Source organism: Cupressus sempervirens, chromosome 2 (genome assembly GCF_028749045.1).
Source record: "Cupressus sempervirens isolate cs-2001-9-10 chromosome 2, ASM2874904v1, whole genome shotgun sequence".
In the NCBI taxonomy this organism is placed as follows: Eukaryota; Viridiplantae; Streptophyta; class Pinopsida; order Cupressales; family Cupressaceae; genus Cupressus; species Cupressus sempervirens.
Window position 1 is genome coordinate 396,144,656 of NC_143119.1, and position 21,773 is coordinate 396,166,428.

Sequence of the window (21,773 nt, forward strand, 5' to 3'; positions counted from 1 at the left end):
GGAATGCTTATTCAAATGTTCCTCATACGTTAACTTTCAGGCTTAACCGATTTGAACCTAACAGTCCTCAAATGCTCACTATATTAATCCAAACTTGTATTGATGGAAAAAAGCAGGAGATATATACATGAGTATGAATTGCAAGAAATCAAGGAATACTTGTTCAAAAAACGACTATCACACATTAGATTATGAAAATTGTAAGGACAGACTATCAAATTTGAGATTTGAAGGCAAAATAATCCTCGAATACACAATTTTACGTTATTCGGAATTTCATATCGATGGAGAAAATCCCTTACCTCATCCTGATGATAACTGGGCATGTTCAGAGCATCTTCTAGCATTTCTAAGTAGTGGAGCTTTTGTTCTCCCAGGCACCCGCTCTATCTGCCACTATATATCTTTCAATCCAATTTGGAAAAGGAGGAATTCTCACATGTAATCAAAACAGAAAATCCAGATTCCTTTGCACAATTTGAAGCCAATCAATGAGCCTATGAGGGCTCAGAGAGTCAGAATGGGATAAAGAGGAACAGATTGTCTGTTAATTAAAATAGCATCATAGAAACAGGGCTGAGGTATGGTGAGGTCTGCAGTAATATTTGATATCACTTTCTTTAGGTCTGCCAGATAGTTTAAATAACCATCTACATAGGGTACTAATGCTAAATTTATCAGACTCAATCATAATCGCCATGACTATAAATACAAACAAAAATTTCATTGTTTAGTCAATACTTATCCGAAAAAGTGATGAATTTTTTCTCAAGGATTCTGAATACAGCGCTAACCACCAAAAAGTGGGTGGAGAGAAGTACCTCCTCTAAACCTTTCTGCCAATATGGGACCTTCAAAAGCAGTTTGGAGGTTAGGTCCTTTAAGTTTGATTATAGTATCCATACTGATGAACATACACATTATGCTCTGAAACTAATGAGAATATAAATATATAAGGAACCAATTGGGAGTTGAGGTGTCACCATTACTAATTAATCAATTTAGAGGAAGTTAAACCATCATACCCTGTCCTCAACGTTGAGATCGAAATTGAAGATAAACAAAATCTACCTATAACTGATGCTTCATCTATAAAGTTATGGAAGATGAAAGGAATTTTAGAAGGTTAGTTTCCTAACTACTTTCGTCTTAAATAATGAAGTTACATTCATGAATATACACTCAAAGGCATTTCTAAGAATTCCTTAATTTGTAGTAATAAGCTAAATCCCTATTCTATTTTGATCCTATCAGAGATTACAGTCAAACAAGTTTAAAAGATAAAGCAGATCACATTGATACAAACTAGAAGCTATATAAAAATAGTATTTCACATGTCCATATTCAAAAGCCTTCAAAATATACACATACTTCGTGAAAGCATAGTACTGAAAGTTTAAAATAGAGTTTTCAAAATACAGACTTAAATAAAACCTATATATAGATAGATGACATAATTCTATTCTATTATGAAAGTGACTATACTATATTTTAAAACTGTATCAACCTGAAAGATAAGCCAGCTGCCAAACTAAAGCCTACGAATGACAATGATATTGTCATCCGAGTTGTCAGAGTCCAGTCCCACTAGTTCTTTAGCCTTTCCTTTGCTATCAGGTTTTTTTGCCACTTTCTTCATCCTGCTTGATGTAGTGCAAGGCAGGAGAATCCCCAATGGTGATGTCCAAACCCCTAGCAAATAACCACACAGCGGAAACACAATAACAAGCAACAATAATGCAAGATTTGATACCAAATCACAACTTTTTATTCATAAAATAACAGATTACATTCAATATGCCCGGCTGTAAGGCCTACTGGGTTAGCGCCAAATACAAACGACAATTACAATATCAGTTTTGCAAGATCCCACTAGATCCAACTTAAATCTCAATCCTAGCTAGTCCAAACCCACAATTGGATAAGAACACCAAGAAGAACCACACTTGTACCCTCAGGTCCACCAAGCAATCCTCTGGTTCTCAAGCCGTAGCTCTACCCTTCATCCTCTTGTCCAAGCTGGAAGATAATAATATTGCCTAAAGACTCCACAAAACCCCCTACTTATACCCAACTAAGCCACAAGTCAGCCCAATTCATTGCAAATTAAGTTAAATCCCTTACATGAAATATATGTTGAGCCACAAGTTGGCTACAACACAAATTAAATACCCATACATAAATTAAATGCCAAAAGTCGGCTCACAGACAACTTGGCACCAATAGGAACCAAGACCAAGCCGAGTGCTAGAGAAAACTAAGCCGAGCATCAGCCAAACCGTAAGCAATGCTGTGCTCCTAGAGCATACCGAGCTCCAAAGAGTATGCCAAGCTCCACAGTGTATGCCGAGCTGCTTTGCGAAGCTCCTCAGCCAAAACTATGCCCATTAACAACCGAACACCGCTCCTTTGGTGATTGAGTCCATAACTTAAAGCCAAAATCCCTCCAACATGCAAGATTGCCAACAATCCTAGGATGCTCCTGCATCACTGCTACACGTGAACAATTTTGGGAGATTGAACCTTATTTGGGTTAGATCTTTAACATCCAAAGTTCATGGGATATTGTATCCATAGGAACTGAAATATGCCTCTATCCTTCTGAATTTTTCTTCCCTAATTATTCCAAACCAACGCATAAGGAAGAAAATGGTTTTCTCCATATCTGGCCATATATTTTCAAAGACCACATGATCCTCGATGACCAAAAATAGGTGTCTCTGAGTTTTAACAGTAACCAAACTCCCAGTAGGAGCATCCATGTATTCTTCAGGATAAGGAATTTCTTCCTTTTTGTTGACACTCAAAATAACATTGTTTGACACTTTAAGCCATATGTTATCAAAAACAGCTTGGCACAAATTCAAGATGTGCCATTTATTAAGATTTGCTTGAAACCGACAAGCTATGCACGTACCTACTATGTCACTATTGGTTATCCATGACTTGGCATAGTTGAAATGTCTTTCTCCTAAAACTCTCTCCACTGTGTGTCTAGCAAGGTCATCCAGGTCATTGAGGATATGATTCCATCATTTGGGTTTGATTTTTTTTAGGAGGGCCATCATTCTTTTCTCAGATTCATGAAATAGGACAATGTTTGTTTCCATTTCTCAAGCTTCGTTTGCTAACTTCATGGTGTGAGATCAAATGCCTGTATCAAACTAGGTTTGTATCTATGATATGCATAATAGCTATTTGAGATTTAGAAGTTGTCGCCGTAGTTTGCCACCTCATAATGACTAGTAGATGTTATTTGTGATGTAATTGTTGCAAATCTTCTAATGTAATCTACTCGTCAATAAATAGCTCTTAGATTGTGATCTTTTAATATATCATGTGGATTGGCACTTGATGATCTACAGGGAACTGATTTTACCAATTACATCCAGGGACAGGCAGATCAGAAATTGCCAACATTAAGTGGACAAACAGAATTCCATCAAGAAGGTATTCAGATTTATGTTACTTGTCTCATATTTTATTGTTGTAGTTATATTTACTATATGCTGGAACCTTTTCTGAACTTGCACTGTTGCAATGTAATGTTGGTTTTCAGATGTTGCAGTCAGACCAAGGAAATGTGTCAAAGGAGCATGGAAATCATTCTGGTATTCCTCAACATCAAGCACCAGCAATTGCAGGTGCTGTTGTTAATGGCGGTGCAAGACAACGCGTGAGGGCTCGTCGAGGTCAAGCTACTGATCCACATAGTATAGCTGAGCGGGTCAGAAAATGTTCCCATTTCAAGCATTGTTACAGAATCCTCGTAATGTGTATGTCCATGGGCTTCTTTTTGCAGTGGTTTACATAGCCATAAAGAGTTTTGGTAGCCATGGAAAAATAATTGGCAAATAAGATTGGGTGTGTTGGAAAAAAAGGATTGGGTGAGTTTATGTTAAGTGTTGTTGATCTTGAAGAGTGATGCCTACTGATATATTGTTTTGGTTCTTGCAGCTCAGAAGGGAAAGGATTGCAGAAAGGATGAAGGCTTTGCAGGAACTTGTTCCAAATTCTAATAAGGTATAATGGGGCAACTAAATGCTGATTAGTAAATACAATGTTGGATTGAAAAGACTGTTATCATTGCATTATTAGTTTTTTCAGGATATTATCATGATTTCTTAGCTTTCATTTCAGTAGCTATTGAAATAGTGTGTTCTGATTTTTTCCAAACTGTTTTTGATGTTCTGATGGAAATTTTATAATCAAATGTAGCTATTGACGAGGTGAAGGAAAATCAAATTATTGTTTTCACGCAAAAAGTGTAGTCCTACCTGAGGATAATTTCATGCATTGCAAGAGATTTTTTTCCCCTGGATGTTTAAATACTTTGTGAAAGGATGATCCCATAAGTCATAATTAATGGAAAACTAAATGATGTTACATACTAGAAATTCCAGAAAAATTAGTGGCACATTAGTGATCTAAACTAAGAACTAAGCAGATGCAAATTGATTGTTGTGTAAACTGCACTTTTATACAGAACCTCATTTAAATAAACTCAATATACATATGGTGACATGGGCAACAAAATGTCAGTCATTCTTTTTTTTTTTATAGTTTTTCTGCATATGCAAATTAATTGTTACATCAATCTCAGAAAAAGTTTTAGATGTGAAGGTGATCTGTAGATAAAAATTAATAAAATATTTAGAAAGAGTCGTGCGAAATAAATTGTTACAACAATCTCAGATAAAGTTTTAGATGTGAAGGTTACCGTAGATAAAAATTAATAAAATAACTATAGAGAGTCACGTTGAAATAATGACTAGGTTGGTTTGAAAGTCTTTTTAGTTTGAGAATTATTTCTGCTTCCTAGCATTATGATGGCTAGCATGACAGATGGAACAATAGAGAAAGTGGGGCACATGAATTGCAGAGGATATACTTCTTTGTATCAGTTTTTAGTGATTGTTGATATACCAAGATTCTCTACGCGGAGCTTCTGAATTCTCAACTTTTTCCTTATGCAGACAGACAAAGCATCTATGCTGGATGAAATAATTGAATATGTCAAATTTCTACAGCTGCAAGTAAAGGTTGTGGTTTTAAACTTAAAGGTTTCCTAATCTTGCATCTTGTGGTTGTTGGAAGTCCTTGTTTCTAAATTGAAGATGTTTTATGCAGGTTCTGAGCATGAGCAGGTTAGGTGGGGCAGGTGCAGTTGCACCTCTAATTGCCGATGTTCCTACCCAGGTGTGTCTTCAATTATGTTATGTATCTCATGTTTGCAGTTATCTTGGCACCCTGAGGAAGTGCTGTGGACTGTTGTATACAAGTCTGTCAGTTGCTGGAATAAATAATGTCCTAGTTGATGTTCTCTTCAGGGATCTGGTAGTCTTGGATCAACAGCTCTTGCTCAAGCATGTCAATCACTGCCAGAAGATGGTCTAGCTTTTGAGCACAAAGTTGCAAAGCTCATGGAGTCTAATATGACAAGCGCTATGCAGTATTTGCAAAATAAAGGTCTCTGTCTGATGCCAATTGCACTGGCCAGTGCCATATCAAGTTCAAGTGGAAATCCTCTGCTGGGAGCTGGGTCAGCAGCTTCTGTGGATGGTGCCAATGACATACAAAGTTCAGGAACACAGCTCACTACATTACCTCTCAATAACTGCTCACCTCGTGTTGGAATTGGAGCTGCTGGTTTTGGAAGCGATGGCTCTTTAGATGAAGTGTCAGAAACAAAAATGGTGAGAGAGATACTCTCATGTTTGAACAAATAAATTCAAGTTTGTTACATTTGGAATTGAAGTGTATTTCCAACATAGAAAAAAGAATAGGGGTACGACTGAAAAGGCTTGTCTAATTGCAAGTTCTTAGGTCAATATGTTTGTTGATTGCCACGGTTAGTTATTTTTGTTACCAGATATTTTGCTTCTTAAAGATATTTCTGACCAGTTGCCCACTTTCTTATCTTATGTGAGCAACGGTTTGAATGAAGAACTTATAGCTAAAATGTCAATTTCTAATCCTGTAATTTCTCCTGAGGGCTGTGAATACTTTCCATTTCTTAAAGTTTAGAACATTTAAAAGTTATCCACAAAAAAGTCTGATTTCGTGAGTGCAATGTGAAAAACATGTTATAACATGCAGTGAGAGAACAGGATCATTAAATTCATAAATGGTACCACAGTTTCTGAAAATGCATGGTAGCATGCTGAAAACCCAGGGAACATGGAAAATTCAAGGAATTTGGAGTGGTGATTTTCAAAGATATTTGACAGGGAGCAACAATGAAGCTGTTTGAGTGTGCTTCAAATCATAGTTGTAAAACTTGGGCTCAGCAATAACTCAGCAGGACTTGGAAATAAGTTGGCAGGCTCAAATTTATTAAAAATATCAGATCTTGGCAAAAAACTCGAGACTTGGAAAAGTTTGGGACCAGGCAAAAACTCAAGAACTCGGAAATATCTTGGCACGTTTATTAGACATTTGAAAACTACATATTTTTAAAGTTCTATTGGATAGCATACAATTATTGAATTGATAGTCAGCAGTTCCCCCTCAATTTAGTAGATTTTGCTAAATTAACTTGGACTAAAACACATTGCTATTTAGATTCATAATAGAAGCAACTTTGGAAGTAAATTTTACATGCCCCAGCCCGCTCTTTCCACCCTCCATATTATCAAGCATGTGAATGCAGTTATTAAAATGTAGATATTAAATTTTTTAATGCTGTCAATAGTTCTTATTAGTAGATATCTGGAAATAAATCATAGATATTAAATACCAATATCTGCTGGTGCCTATCAAATACTAAAGAAGAGAATATTCTCATGTAGCCTCTTGGGAAAACGTTGAAAAGAAGAAATAAAATAGCATCAAGGATCATAAGCTGTGAACAGAGATGAATAAATACCAAAGTTAAAATGTCAATATTGATGTCTAACACTATTAAAAGAAAGATGAATGTCTGAATGGTTTGATTTTTTGACTTGTACATTTGAAGACATGAATCTGGAGGGATTGAAATGGTAATTTTAGCTATAGATATATACAGTACAAATTACATGAAACATCACCTTCTATTCATCTGAAAGATTCATTGAATAGGAACCTAGAGTCATGGATTGGTGCAGTGCCTCTGTCGCCTGGTCTTTTTTCCTTGAAGACATTTGAAAACTCTAAAAGGAAAAATCTTGTTTCATTATGAATTGCTTTTTTATCAGGTCTTGATGGTTTTTGATGAATCTAGGGCAAAAACACACGGCTTTGTGAACTTTACTTAAAAATATCACTGGGCATTTCCCTCAAAACTCAGTGACATTAGCAACTTGCTGCCATTTTGTGACATGAGTACTCCATAGTTTTTCTCCACGGCTTAAAACATAATAGCATTACAGGGATATGTTGTGTTTTACTTTTTTCTTGAATTGGAAAAATTAAATATTTCCTGTAGCTTCCAAATGTAGGTCAAACAAAGCATTTGAGTGCACTGATATTAATAATTAGTTCCTTGAGAGCATTACCATTTAGAAACAACTTGGAAATTCTTAAGTATCACTTGAATAGTTTAAAAGTAAGAATCACTGCTTAGAATTCCACCTTAGATGTCATTTCGATTATTCAGACTTAAACAAAGCATTTGAGTGCACTGATATTAATAATTAGTTCCTTGAGAGCATAACCATTTAGAAACAACTTGGAAATTCTTAAGTATCACTTGAATAGTTTAAAAGTAAGAATCACCGCTTAGAAGTCCACCTTAGATGTCATTTGGATGATTCAGACTTGGTTCCACAATGAGAGTGCAATGCTTTAACCACTTAATATAATTTCCAATAGCTTCCAAATATAGCTTAAACAAAGTATTTGAGTTTGATGATACTAAGACTTGGCTCCTTAAGAGCATTATCATTTAGACTAACAACTTGGACATTCCTTTTAAGTATTACTTGGAATAGTTTTTGACCAAGAATCACCACTGAGAATTCCACCTTACAGTTTACTTCAATGAGAGGGCAATGCTTTAACCAATAACACACAAACACACATATAGCTGTAGCAGACAGAAGACTTTAATTATAGTTTGAAGGTTAGGGTAAGGGAATTTTTTAATTTTTTGTATACTTGATTAGATTTTTTTAGAAGTTAATTTTAAGCCTTAATTTAAGCAGTTAAGTAGAAAATCATAGGGTTGCCCCCAAAATATCAGGCCATTTGTTATGGTAGAACTTCATGATAATTTAGGACTAGCTGTATGCTGTATGCATAAACCTCTGTAGTTGAAAGTATAACAATTTTTTTACGAGTTGTATGTAAATTTTTATGATTGTTTTGTGTATAATGTTTGTTTTTAATCTATACAGTTACACACTGTATGTAATGGATATTATTTTTTAAGCTTTTTCTTTGTTTTTAATAATTATTACATTATCATGTAGTACCCAAGTTTTTGCCCATTTCTTGTTTTAAACCCAAGGAATGGAATTCCAAGCATGTAAAATTGTAAACGGAATGCTACAATGGCCCAAAAATTATTAAAAAAAAAAAGTATCCAAGGGAGATTAAAATCTAGTATCCACAAGGTCAATTCGGTTGATACTTGTACCAACTTGAGCTATGTGAGTCAAACTCACACGTGCTCATAGCTGCAAATAAACAAAAAATACAAATGCAGTGGCTGAATGCTGATTGAATTAACTAACAATAGGGAGATACAAGTAGAAAGATAGCCACCTAAGTTTAGTGAACCTTAAGATTAGGTGAGCCTAAGAATAGTCATTGAACCGCTAAATTAAGTCTATGTTAAAAATAGAAAGACTAAGAATAGTTCCCTCCTAAGCAAACTAATGAAGTCTTTGAACTTACATGTCTCGATGTTGATATTGGAAGGTTCCACAATAAAATCAAGTGTTCTAGGCCGCATTGATGAAGATGACAATCCGGGACATAATGGAAACAAATGTAGAACACAATCCAGAAGCGATGATCGTTCCTTCAAATGCTACTCAGAGGTCTCCACACTAATTCCAAACTATGACAAATGACGATGTAGAGAAGGAATTAGAGGGTCTGAAGATGCTCTCACAACATTTAAAGAAGATGATACGATTCCATAGTAGCTAACAATAAAGAGTACGAATATCCTCAACGTGTCCTCCAAGTCTGCAAGATAGGACTCACAAAACAATCTTGTTATGTATCTGTATTTGAAAGATGATGAATAGCCTGTTGCTCTGAATCATTGGAAGGTCTCGAGGAAGCAACACTAAATGTTGTGGAAGCAACAATAGGTGGCACCCATGCACTTTGGATTGCATTTGAGAATAGTGAAGACCCAATTTTTCCTCAGAATCATAGTCCACACTAAGAAGTGTGATCAATGGTCAAAGGGTCAAAGCCATCATCAGAAGCAAAGTCTGAAAAGGTATACCTGAGATGCATGATGGACCATCTTACTAGCAATAATCTCTCTGCTTTGCAAATCTCTATTGATAACTGAATCAGGTGTAAATTCCAGAGTCCTGCTTCATCATAAATTTTCTGATAGATGGAAAGAAGATTATTAGACAAGTGAGGCTTGCTCAATACATCATTGAAAGTGCCATCCTTGACATCAACAGATCTGTTTACCCATCAAAATAGGTGGTATAACATGACTGCAGAGGAGAACATACACCTTGAAGAAGCCATATGATGTGAAGCTCCAAGATCAATCAACCATCTCCCTAATCCAATACTTGTAGTAGCACAAATAGCTTTTCCTTTTGATGATGTAGAAACATTACCAACACGGCTTTTTTTTTTTCCTTTGTCTTAGCAGATTCTTGGTTTGATGAAGATGGAGATTCAATAACCCCTTTGTTATTCTTCCCAAGAAGATGTATGAGGTGGTCAATATGCTTTTTCATACATTAGTGCTTATCATGCCCAAGTTTCTTGCAATACATATGCTTGCGTTTCTCTTTCTTAAGTTTCCCTTGTTTTTGTAGTTCTAGTGTAGGTTTTGGAGGTCTCAGATTTTTAGTCTTCTTTGGTCTCCTTGTCCTTCTGTTTGTTTTGTGTCTTCCCTTGATTGCTTGAAGCCTGTTGTTTCCTAGTCCCAGCAAAGAGGGGTTGAGGTTTCAAAGACTTCAATGTGCCCATCTGAATTAACTTATCCAACTCCCTAGTCAAGCGAGCAATAAAATATCTAAGGAAGGGATTTTCCATGCTTTAGAAGCATGTAAAAGATCTTGGTCTAAAAAGAGGGACAGCAACACTTTCCCTTCAAACCCTTGGTATGACGAAGAGTGCAAGGCAGCAAAAAAGGCACTCAAAAAGGATGAATTGAACAAGTAAAAAAAAATCATATGAGAAGCTGATAAGAGCTAAAAAGGAGAGATATGTCACAGCAAGAAGAGAAGAGCTGATCTCTTTGGGGAAGCACAATTGTTATCCAGCAAAACAGGTAGTTAGGTGATTTCTGGTGCGAACATGGTTGTGTCGTTTTATTAGCACTATATCAGATATTATAAATATGGCTTGCACTTATGTATTTGCATCATCATCGTTGTATGGAACATTGTTGTTATGTGCAGAAAGCATTTGATTAATATATAGCATTGTTACTTCTAATTCATTACATGTTTCTTTCCTGTTCACCTATGGGCTGAACATTTGGCGCCATTGCCAGTTCTAATCCAGAGTAGTATGGAAGGACGAAGATAAATGGGAATAACAGTACAAGACAATTGGAAGATGAACGAGGACGACGAAACATAAATTCTGGAAGGAGAGCACGAGGCAACGCAGAACTTTCACATCCTATACCGCGTTAAGTCTGGAAACCTTCGTACGGAGAGAAGCCGTGGAGAACGAGGATACACCAGACAATGTGTGGGATGCTATGCACGCAAGCCCAACCATGAACAAATTTTTAGACCAACTCCCCCGTTTGATTGCGCAAGCATACCTGGCCTAGAAGAGACACAGGGAGGAAGTGGAACACGAGGAACACCGTCAGGAGACCCTCAAGAATTTCTACGAGGAGAGAGATGTGTAATGACCCGTACCAATAGGCCACTAAACAAAACCCTAAATTTAATACACTGTTAAAATATATTGCTGAATAAAAGAAATAATAGTGCCAATGTATTCATTCAATGAAAACCAAATGTTTTTACAAATGATATGGCAAATTTCAGCACCAAAACATTATGATATAGCACATTACAGAGAAACCCTAATTGGCTGTATACAATTGAGAACTTGTTGCAACTACAGATTGAAATGAAGAACCTGGATTGATCAAATGGTGGAGATTGAATGCTGAAGACGATATGATGAAAGTGCAGCTCCACTTGAAACTCCAAATCAGCAATTAAGCACAAGTGAAAGGACTGAAATATCCTTCCCACAGCTGCAATAATTCAGGTGATCTTTCACACTCTCAAAATTGTGTACCAATTGAGAGTTTTCGTTCTCAATGGCCAATTGTGACTACTTGCAAAAACCCTAGGCTCCACAACGCACATCAGCAAAAAGAAATAATAAATCTCGATGATAGGCAATGAGCCCTCAATGCCTATTTATTTATTTTTTTCTCGATAGGTCGGCCTCCTTTTTATTTATTCATCGCTTCTTCCAACAACCTCTAGAACATTGATTTATTTAATGATTTTATAAAATATCACTTTATTGAGTTAATTAAATATAAAGTTATCTTGTAATATATTTTTATTGATAACTTTATAAATAATTTAACTCCAAAAAAACGGGGACATTACAGGTTTGCCCCTCCTAAAATTGCTTGGCCTCAAGCAATCTTAATGCTGGATGCTGCAAAATCACTTCTCCCTCCCAAGTAGCATCTTCAACAGGTAAATCTTTCCACTTAACCAGATACTCTCTGATTACTCTCCTGCGAAGCTGCTTCTGTCTACTATTCAGAATGGATTCTGGCACTAAGATCAGTTTCCCCTCATCATCCAAGGGAGGTAATACAATAGAAGGCATCACATTCTGACCCAACGCCTTTTTGAGGTGTGATACATGAAACACATTGTGCACTGTACTGTTTGTGGGAAGCTCCAACTCATAAGACATCTCACCAACTCGTTTGATGATCCTAAATGGTCCATGATAGCGTGGCTTGAGTTTCTCTACACCACTCTTCTTGAGAGTGGATTGCTTATATGGCTGCAATATGAGGTAAACCATATCATTTACCTCAAAACTACGCTCAATCCTCTTCTTGTTTGCATACTGTTTTTGCTGGTTCTAAGCTCTAGCAATGTTGTCTTTGAGAGTAGCAACTATATCCTTACTTTCCTGTAATAGTTCACCTGCACGGGGTACTCGACTGTCTCCCAACAACAAATCTAAGAAACTAGGTGCCTCATAACCATAAAGTGCCATGAAGGGTGTCATTTGTATAGTCATATGATATGTAGTATTGTAACAATACTCACAGAGATATATCCATCTGACCCAAGCTCGCTGTTGATCTGCCACATAATTCCTCAAATACCCTTCCACCCATTTGTTTACAATCTCTGTTTGACCATCAGTCTATGGGTGATAACTGGGACTAGGTGTAAGCTCAGTGCCACACAACCAAAATATCTCCTGCCAAAAGTGACTCATGAAGCGACTGTCCCTGTCACTCACAATGCTCCGAGGAAAACCGTGTAATCTAAAAATCTCCCTGAAGAAAACCTCTGCCACCTGAGCTGTTGAGTATGTAGTAGCGATAGGGAAGAAGTGAGCATATTTTGTTAGCCTATCCACCACCACATAGATGCAATCGCGCCCCTGGGCCCTGGGCAAGCCCGTAATAAAATCCATAGAGATGCACTCCCACTTCCTGTCAGGAATAGGAAGTGGCTGTAGGAGCCCTGCTGGATAAGTGTGCTCTTGTTTATTCTGCTGGCAAACATGACACTCTCGCACATACTGCAAAACATCAGCCTTAAGTCCCTTCCAAGTGAACCTTTCTCATACTAACCTGTAAGTCTTGAAATACCCAGGATGGCTTGCTGTAGGTGAATTATGGAATGCTCTCAAAATCAACTGCTTCACTTTCGATCCTGGGACTAAGTAAATCCTGTTCTTGTAAATGATCAAATTATCTATGAGAGTGTATCTAGTGTCAATTGTTGTTCCCTCCACTATAGTAGAGGTCCACATGTCTTTGTCATATTCTGCTACAATCAAGTGTCGCCAATCCTCTGATACCCGAATAATAGAAGTGAGGTGTGGCCTACGGGATAAAGCATCTGCAACAATATTTTGTGTCCCCTTAACATATGTGATATCAAAATCATATGCTTGTAACTTACTCACCCACTTTTCTTGACGATCATTCAGGTCCCGCTGTCCCAAAAAGTGCCTCAAACTACTATGATCAGTTTTAATACAAAATTTGCTGCCCACAAGATATTGTCTGAATTTGGCCAAGGCATGCATGATGGCCAGCATCTCCTTATCATATATGCTGAATGATCTCTTAGGCCCTCTGAGTTTCCTACTCTCATAAGCTATAGGATGCTTGTCCTGCATGAGTACAACACCAACTCCCTCTCCAGAAGCATCACATTGAAGCTCAAATGGCTTCGTGAAATCAGGCAATGCTAATACTGGGCATGTAGTCATTATTTCCTTGAATCGCATAAAACACTCCTGTGCCTCCTGAGTCCACACAAATGCCCCTTTCTTCAGCAAATCTATCATGGGTGCTGCATGTCGTGAGTAGCCACTAACAAACTTGCGATAGAATCCACATAGACCAAGGAACCCTCTTAACTGTGTAAGGTTCTCTGGTGGTGGCCAATCAACAATAGCATGGATCTTTTTAGGATCCATTCGCACTCCTTCCGCACTAATGATGTGTCCAAGATACAACAATTTTGTCATCCCCAAATCACATTTGGATTCCTTGGCATACAAGGACTCGCTCTATAAAATGCTTAATACTATCTCCAAGTGCTCTAAATGTCCCTGCCATGTCCTACTATAGATCAAAATATCATCAAAGAACACTAGCACAAATTTCCTCAACTGATGGTGGAAGACCTTGTTCATAGTGGACTGAAAAGTGGCAGGTGCATTAGTCAAACCAAAAGGCATGACTGCAAACTTGAAATGCCCGTAATGACATCTAAAAGCAGTTTTTTCAATATCCTGCTCTTGAACTCTAATCTGGTGATAGCCTGATCTCAAATCAATTTTTGTGAAATAACAAGTCCCATGCAATTCGTCTATCAACTCATCAATGCGTGGGATGGGATACTTGTTCTTTATAGTTCTCTTACTCAACACCCTGTAATCAATACACATTCGTAGAGTACCATCCTTCTTTTTTACCAAAACAACAGAAGATGCAAAGGGTGACTTACTTGGTCTGATGTGTCCCATTGCTAGCAACTCGTTGATGGTCCTCTCGATCTCATCTTTGAGTCGTTTTGGGTGCCGGTATGGTGTGATCATGACAGGCTTAGCACCTTCCTCCAACTCGATAATGTGCTCAATACCTCTATCTGGTGGCTTGCCTGGTGGAATCTCACCGAATACCTTCCCATACTTGATTCTCAATTTCTGAATATCTGGATGATATTCAATCTTGTGTTGCCCCTCCTGGATAGGCATCAAAGCGCATATTGCCGCCCACTCTATATTATTATGTTTGGCTAATCTCTCCAACCGCCTAAATGAGATAGTCCTAACATCACCATTACGGATAGCCTTCAGCACATGAGTCCTGCCATCCACCACAAATCGTATCTCCATATCCTCCAATCTCAGGGTAACCTAGCCATTGCGTCCCAAGTACTATGTCCACGTCACCCATGTTGACCACATGATAGTCCGCCTTAAACTCATAGTTGTTCAAGCGCAAAGGTAGATCTCGCACCATCCTATCACAACGAAGAGTATATACATCAGCTACCTTAACTCTCAGTCCCTCGAACTCCTCTTGAATGAGTCCACGCCTCTCCACAAATCGTGCATCAATGAAATTATGTGTGGCACATGTATCCAACAGAGTAATAATCTTTTGTCCTGCCAAGACTCCCCGAAATCTGAAAGATCCCTCTCTTTGAATACTAGACAGACGTGCCTCCTGTAAATGTATCTCTGGAGCCTCTTTTTTCTCAGCACTATCTACCTCTTGTTCACCCTCTGCCTCATCAGGATCCTCATCATGGTGCTCTGAGATGTCTGAATCTGAACCTTCGTAATAAGCCCACATCACCCGGTTAGCCTTCCCCTTAGGCTTCATAGGACAATCATGACCAAACTCATAGGGACCTTTGCAAAAGAAGCATAGCTTCTTCCTACGCAGGTCATTAAGTGTTTCCTTATCCCAAGGTGTAGCTAGCTTGTCTTTTGAGTCACTAACTGTCATGCCCAAACTACGAGGGCAAAAACACAATTTTTTTTTTTTTTAAAATTATAATAATTAGAGTGCTCTAAGTTTGATAAGGTTGTGATCACAGTTTAAATAAAGGTGTTCTACATTGCATCTTAAGTTTTTAATCTTCCGCATGGATTAATCATTAATCTTTCATCATTAACTCGGTTAATTATTTTAACAATCAAATTTCTAATTTAAGAGTTTTATCATATTGGTAATTATATATACTATTTAATACTAACATCTCTAAAATCTAAAACTTAACTTAAATCTAAACAAAATTTAACTTAAATTAAATACTAAATTCAATTATACATATATCTGAATTTTAACTAATTAATATTCCAAAATTAATTAGTATTCTACACTAATATTAACTCAAGCTTTTAATACAAATTCTAAAGAAGAAATTTCATTAATCTTATCATTAAGTCTAAAACTTTAACTTAACTAATTATACTACAAATCTTATATTTAGACGAAAACATATTTCTTAATCTTCCTAATCAATTAGACTAACTGAATAATTTAAGAGCATAATTTAAAACATACAAACTTACTCTAACTCAACAAGTTAAATCAAAGCCTATATTAATAATTATTAACCTAACTAAATTAATACTATAACATTTAATCCTTCATATCAAATAAAAACTAATCTTAAATTAACGAAATTTTATATGATACAAACAAATGAACAAATGATAACCAATAATAATAAGAATAACATATAATTTTAATATAACAAAAATTTAACTAGCTAACTATCTTAAAATTTAACCTAAGAGAAATAATTCAAAAACTAAATTAACACTAATATTAAAAAAATAACTAAACTTTAACTAATCAAATTAAAAACTTAACCAATTAACTTTTAACTAACCTAAACTACACATTAGCAATACTATAACAAAATCAAAATACAATATATACTAACTAAACTTATACTTTAATACTAGCTAAAATAATCATAAATTAAAAAAAAAAAAACATAACATACTACTAAACTTACATTCTAACATAATACTAAAGCTAAAACTAACTTAAAGTTTAAAACTAACTAATTTCCTTATCACATAACTAACATGCTAAAAAAATTAAAAAAAAAACTAAACAATTTAAACTGACTTAACACAACACCCTAACATCTAAACCAACCTAGAACCCTACTCCACTAACCTAACTCCCACTCCATTCCCTCCTACCCACCGGTCACATCGACCTGCGAAACCCCCAAACCCCTGCGCAATATCAAGCGCTGCCATTAGTACAGCGCTCTGCCCAAGGGGATTAGGTGCAGGTCCTTCCCCAAGCAAGGTGACGACGAGACAACAGATGGAGGTAAACAAAATTTTAAGCAAGACTAATCCAAAACCAACATTAACCATGACAAGAGGGCTAGCGCAAACCAAGACGGTGGAGGTACGGTGATGTCACCAAGTGGCAGCAAATTTTGACTTTGCAAGATTTAAACACAATTCTAAATACAACCTTATTAAAATAATCATTGCAAAACTGACGTACCCCAAGGTGATAGAAAAGCATTGAAGACATAAAGTTTATATGGTAGGAAAAGATATTGTTTTATTTTATTTTTATATATACATATATTTTTTTTTTTTGTCTTTTATTCTTTTGAAATAAGAAATAGAACATATTTTAGATATTAAAGATATTTTAAAGAATCTTTTAAAGATTCTCTGTTTCAAGAGGAGGATTTAAATTTGCTCCCCATACAAAAACCAAAGAGTTTTTGCTCTCTTGGAACACTTTTAAATTTTTTTTTTTTCTAAGTAAAGATATATATGGCAATGTATTTTTTTTTTTTTTTGTCGATATATTGAATAGAATTAAAATATGGATGCAATAGTTTGAGGCATATTAACACCATATTTAATATGATCTCCTATACAACTTGGATTGCAATACATCAACCATAGACGTTATTTTCTTTCCTTAACATAATTATCATTTTGAACATATAAGGAACTTGAAAATTTTGCTAAATTAAACCATCATCATTCATCCTAATTTTTAATGAGCATCCACATAATAAAAAAAAAATACGAATAAATCCCATGGTAAGCAACATAAATCTCAATCACCATTTTTATTGGGAAACCTGATTCAAAGGCTCAGCCGGGAAAGAACCAGGAAGAAAACCCGGCTTTGTTGCCATTTACAACAAAGTTTAAAAATACAATTTACAATAGGATATCAATCCCAAATTTCAACAATTTAATCGAATTTTCTTCATGATCCTCATCAAGGTATTTATAATGTTTTCTACAACACATTTCTAGAACCATGGATGGAAACAAAATTCTGATCAGGTGACAACAAGCATGACCAAGAACAATTCAACCATGCAAATTCACACAAGGTTATCACTAAAAGATTTACAATGAATCAACACTAGGGAAAGGTGGATTCTTCCAACCAGGAGAAGTCAAGCACAACACCAAACAGATGCCCAATCGGGGCTATAAACCAAGAACTTTCGTTCTTCAATTTCAACATACCATAATCATACAAGGTTTGTGCTGACAGGTAGGGGCCCATAACACCCTACCCTTTCTCCCTCTTCTCATCCTGAGAAGAGACTCTACACTGGTTGGAGTCCGACTAAACAGACCCTTCCCAAAATTGGTCACTTCTGCCCTCTCCAAGGGTGAGTAATACCAAAACACCCATGCAAGAAAAATCTCAAAATTGCAAACATAAACATGAAAGAAAATCATCCAAAAATAACATGGTTTTCAAAGCTTCCCAACATACCCACAAACATACAAACATTGAAACAACAACAAGGTAGCATAAGCATAAAACAAGAATGAACTCTGAACAAGGGAGATGAGAATTCCAACCTTCACAGAGAGGTAATGGCAATGAATAAGTTTGAGTAGAGTTTCCCTTTCCTTCCTTCAACCTTCAAGAACTCCTCTCTAAATGTAGAGATTGGGTAACAACTTCAACTAGACCAAGAAGGGCCTCTAAATAAGCCTCAAACTCAACCACCAAAGGGATCAATAACTACTCCCACCCACTTACAATTCTAGAAACTCCTAACTCAACCCACACTATGGTTAAACACTAAGTGTAGGTGAGGTAAGACAACTCATGGTAACCACTTGCAATTTTCGCACAAAGGTAAAAAGAGACTTTTTGAGTGACCTCAAAAGTCAATAAAAGGGGCTTAGGGGTTGGAAAAGACCCCTAACCCATACCCATACCCTTTGGGTATAAAAATTTCATGATTTAAAGCCTTAGGAATAGGTTTAGAGCCAAACAAAAGCTAAGAAATAATTAGGACCAACTAACAATTCTAAAATGCAAATTAAGCACTAATTCGGATTAGGGATGACTAACCCCGATTAAGAACTCAATTAGCAAACTGACACTAACTTAAACCGACTTAGGTCCATGGGTTACACAACTAACCTAAACAACATACAGAAGAACATAACCAATTTACGAGTGTCAAGCGACACTAACAGAACATAATTACGAACACTAACATTTACTGATCACATAAGGATACATACATACATCTCAATTTAAAATACTTGAACTACGAACAACAAGGTTTCCAAAATTAGCACATAGAGATCAGTTATGTTCCTTTGTCGCTTTCCTCGGCTAAAAATATCTGCACACTCATTGCACACATCAGTAGTCCCGAAAATCACATGTACATATGTATGTATACGTATCATAAATTCACATAAATTGAAACATACATCAATCAGGGTTTCTTGCATTCTACTTATATCCTTAACCATAAAGATTCTAAACTCAATGTATTAATCCTACATTTTACTTAATTCATCAACATATATATACATAAAGCATTAAATGACAGACATCAAATATCTGAAAATAACATCACACAACATGAAATAATATGATATGTTCAAGTATCTGATAATGTCTCGACATTTCGAGTCGTGAGTAACAAAAAGATAAAATAACAACTAAGGCTACGAAGGGTTGGGGCGAGGCCTCACACTAACCTTTTGTTTACCCTTGCTGAATTCCCCTTTATTATCTCTAAATGATGAAGAACTGTTTGAACTAAACTGGTTTGCTGGAGCTGCAAGTTCCATACTGCAGGCTTTCTTCATGGCTTCCTGTAATGTAGGAGGATCAAAGGCCTTTACCCACCCCTTGAGCGGTTCAGTTAATCCCTCTGTGAATAAAATGATTAGCCTCCTTTCTAAAATGTCAGGCACCATCACTGCAAGCTTCTGGAAGTCATCGATAAATTGTTCTAAGCCTCCTGACTGTCTCAATTGGGCTAACTCCCGGAAATAAACTTCAGGATTTTTTTATCAAACCTTTCTATCAATCTATCCACAAACTCCTGGTAAGTGGTTACTTGATTGTGTTGCAATGTGATCATGCCATGTGTCCACCAATCATGTGCTGCCCCATCTAAGTGTAAAGTGGCATACTTGAGTGCTTCAAATTCTGTTGTCGTCTTGAAAGATAGGAAAGTATCCACCTTATGAATCCAAGCACGAGCAGCCATTTTTCCACTGCCATCAAATGTGGGTAATACCAACTTGTTGGTGACCTGTTGCAACTCACTACGTTTATCTACTTGCTTCTGCCTGGCAGCTCTATAGTTCAAGTACTTGTCAAATGTCCATCCATCCTGTACATATTCTGGTAATGAATCCCACTCATTCCTCGCTTGTCAGAGTTAATCTACAATATCTGTTACTATAGCATCAGGGGTGCGTGTTGGAGTTTCTTCTGTGAATGTAAGACGTGTGGGTCTGTCAGCTATTCCAGATCGTGTCCTATGTTGTGATCTTGCTATGCTCCTGTCATCTTGGTCATTATTATGATTATTCCTCCTATTTTCCCCAATCAAATGTTGCATCATAACCATCATTGCTTGTGTACTTGCCTCTATTGACTGTAGAAGCCTCTTTTGTTGCTGTAAAGTCTCATCATCTTGCACACTTCTGTATGGGCTTTGAAAATGTCTCTCAACCATATTCTTAGTTATGTTGGTTCTTTTGTAAACTAAATTAAATGGTGGTTGGGTAACCCTATCAGGCTGGTAGGAAACCGCTCTGATACCACTGTAATGACCCGTACCAATAGGCCATTAAACAAAACCCTAAATTTAATATACTGCTAAAATATATTGCTGAATAAAAGAAATAATAGTGCCAATGTATTCATTCAATGAAAACCAAATGTTTTTACAAATGATATGGCAAATTTCAGCACCAAAACATTATGACATAGCACATTACAGAGAAACCCTAACTGGCTGTATACAATTGAGAACTTGTTGCAACTACAGATTGAAATGAAGAACCTGGATTGATCAAATGGTGGAGACTGAACGCTGAAGATGATATGATGAAAGTGCAGCTCCACTTGAAACTCCAAATCAGCAATTAAGCACAAGTGAAAGGACTGAAATATCCTTCCCACAGCTGCAATAATTCAAGTGATCTTTCACACCCTCAAAATTGCGTACCAATTGAGAGTTTTCATTCTCAATGGCCAATTGTGACTACTTGAAGAAACCCTAGGCTCCACAACGCACATTAGCAAAAAGAAATAATAAATCTCGATGATAGGCAATGAGCCCTCAATGCCTATTTATTTATTTTTTTCTCGATAGGTCAGCCTCTTTTTTATTTATTCATCGCTTCTTCCAACAACCTCTAGAAGATTGATTTATTTAATGATTTTATAAAATATCACTTTATTGAGTTAATTAAATATAAAGTTATCTTGTAATATATTTTTATTGATAACTTTATAAATAATTTAACTCCTCCAAAAAAAGGGGACATTACAAGATGCCCGGCATTGCAAAACAGAACCATGAGTTTTTGAGCCGTGGTGCTAAGAGCACTTAGTAGTCTGTAACTGTCGCATGAGTTGACATATGATGTATACAGATTAGATAAATAAAAGAGTGTTTTGTTTGTTTTTATATTGTGGTATATGTCAAATGACCAATCTTTTAAACAAAAATAGAAACTCAAGGGAAGATGTTGACGAATTACAATCTGTGTGTGGAGATTTAATCCAAGCCAAGCGAAGGTGGTGGCTAAGACAACTTGCCGAAGATCGGACTGTGGGGCAATCAGAGGAATCATTGAGGGTGATTGACGACAACTATGCGGAAGGCACCGGAACTGTCGAAGGGTGCCACAGTTTGTCGGAACGGTGAGTATAGAGCAACGATGAGTTTCTCGAGGAAACATGACACAGATTAACGGTGCTTGAGGAGATAAGGGAACAATTTCTGCATTCACCCCGTACACCACTACGAGAGGGAACCCAAGAGGAAGTAGGAAATGAGGCGAGGCCAATGGAAGACACCGGGGCACAAGGACAAAGAATACAATGTTGCAAAAGCAAAAACTCCGAAAGTTCACAAGTGACGAGA

At 36.6% G+C, this 21,773-nt stretch overlaps 1 protein-coding gene across 9 annotated transcripts in view; it reads left to right on the forward strand.

Moving 5' to 3' along the window:
* Nucleotides 1-21,773, forward strand: part of LOC149572805 (bHLH transcription factor RHL1-like) — a 60,665-nt gene that overhangs the window by 22,688 nt on the left and 16,204 nt on the right. For 2 of the 9 annotated variants that reach the window (XM_089813878.1, XM_089813880.1), the window contains exons 2-7: nucleotides 3,366-3,450; nucleotides 3,560-3,727; nucleotides 3,958-4,023; nucleotides 4,977-5,042; nucleotides 5,131-5,199; nucleotides 5,331-5,801. In XM_089813878.1, the coding sequence (XP_089670004.1) occupies nucleotides 3,560-3,727; nucleotides 3,958-4,023; nucleotides 4,977-5,042; nucleotides 5,131-5,199; nucleotides 5,331-5,729 (768 nt within the window). In that variant the 5' untranslated portion in view covers nucleotides 3,366-3,450 and the 3' untranslated portion in view covers nucleotides 5,730-5,801. Of the gene's footprint in view, nucleotides 1-3,365; nucleotides 3,451-3,559; nucleotides 3,728-3,957; nucleotides 4,024-4,976; nucleotides 5,043-5,130; nucleotides 5,200-5,330; nucleotides 5,802-6,099; nucleotides 6,595-21,773 lie in introns of those variants that run through there. The other 7 variants (XM_089813879.1, XM_089813881.1, XM_089813882.1 and 4 more) reach the window with 4 other exon arrangements.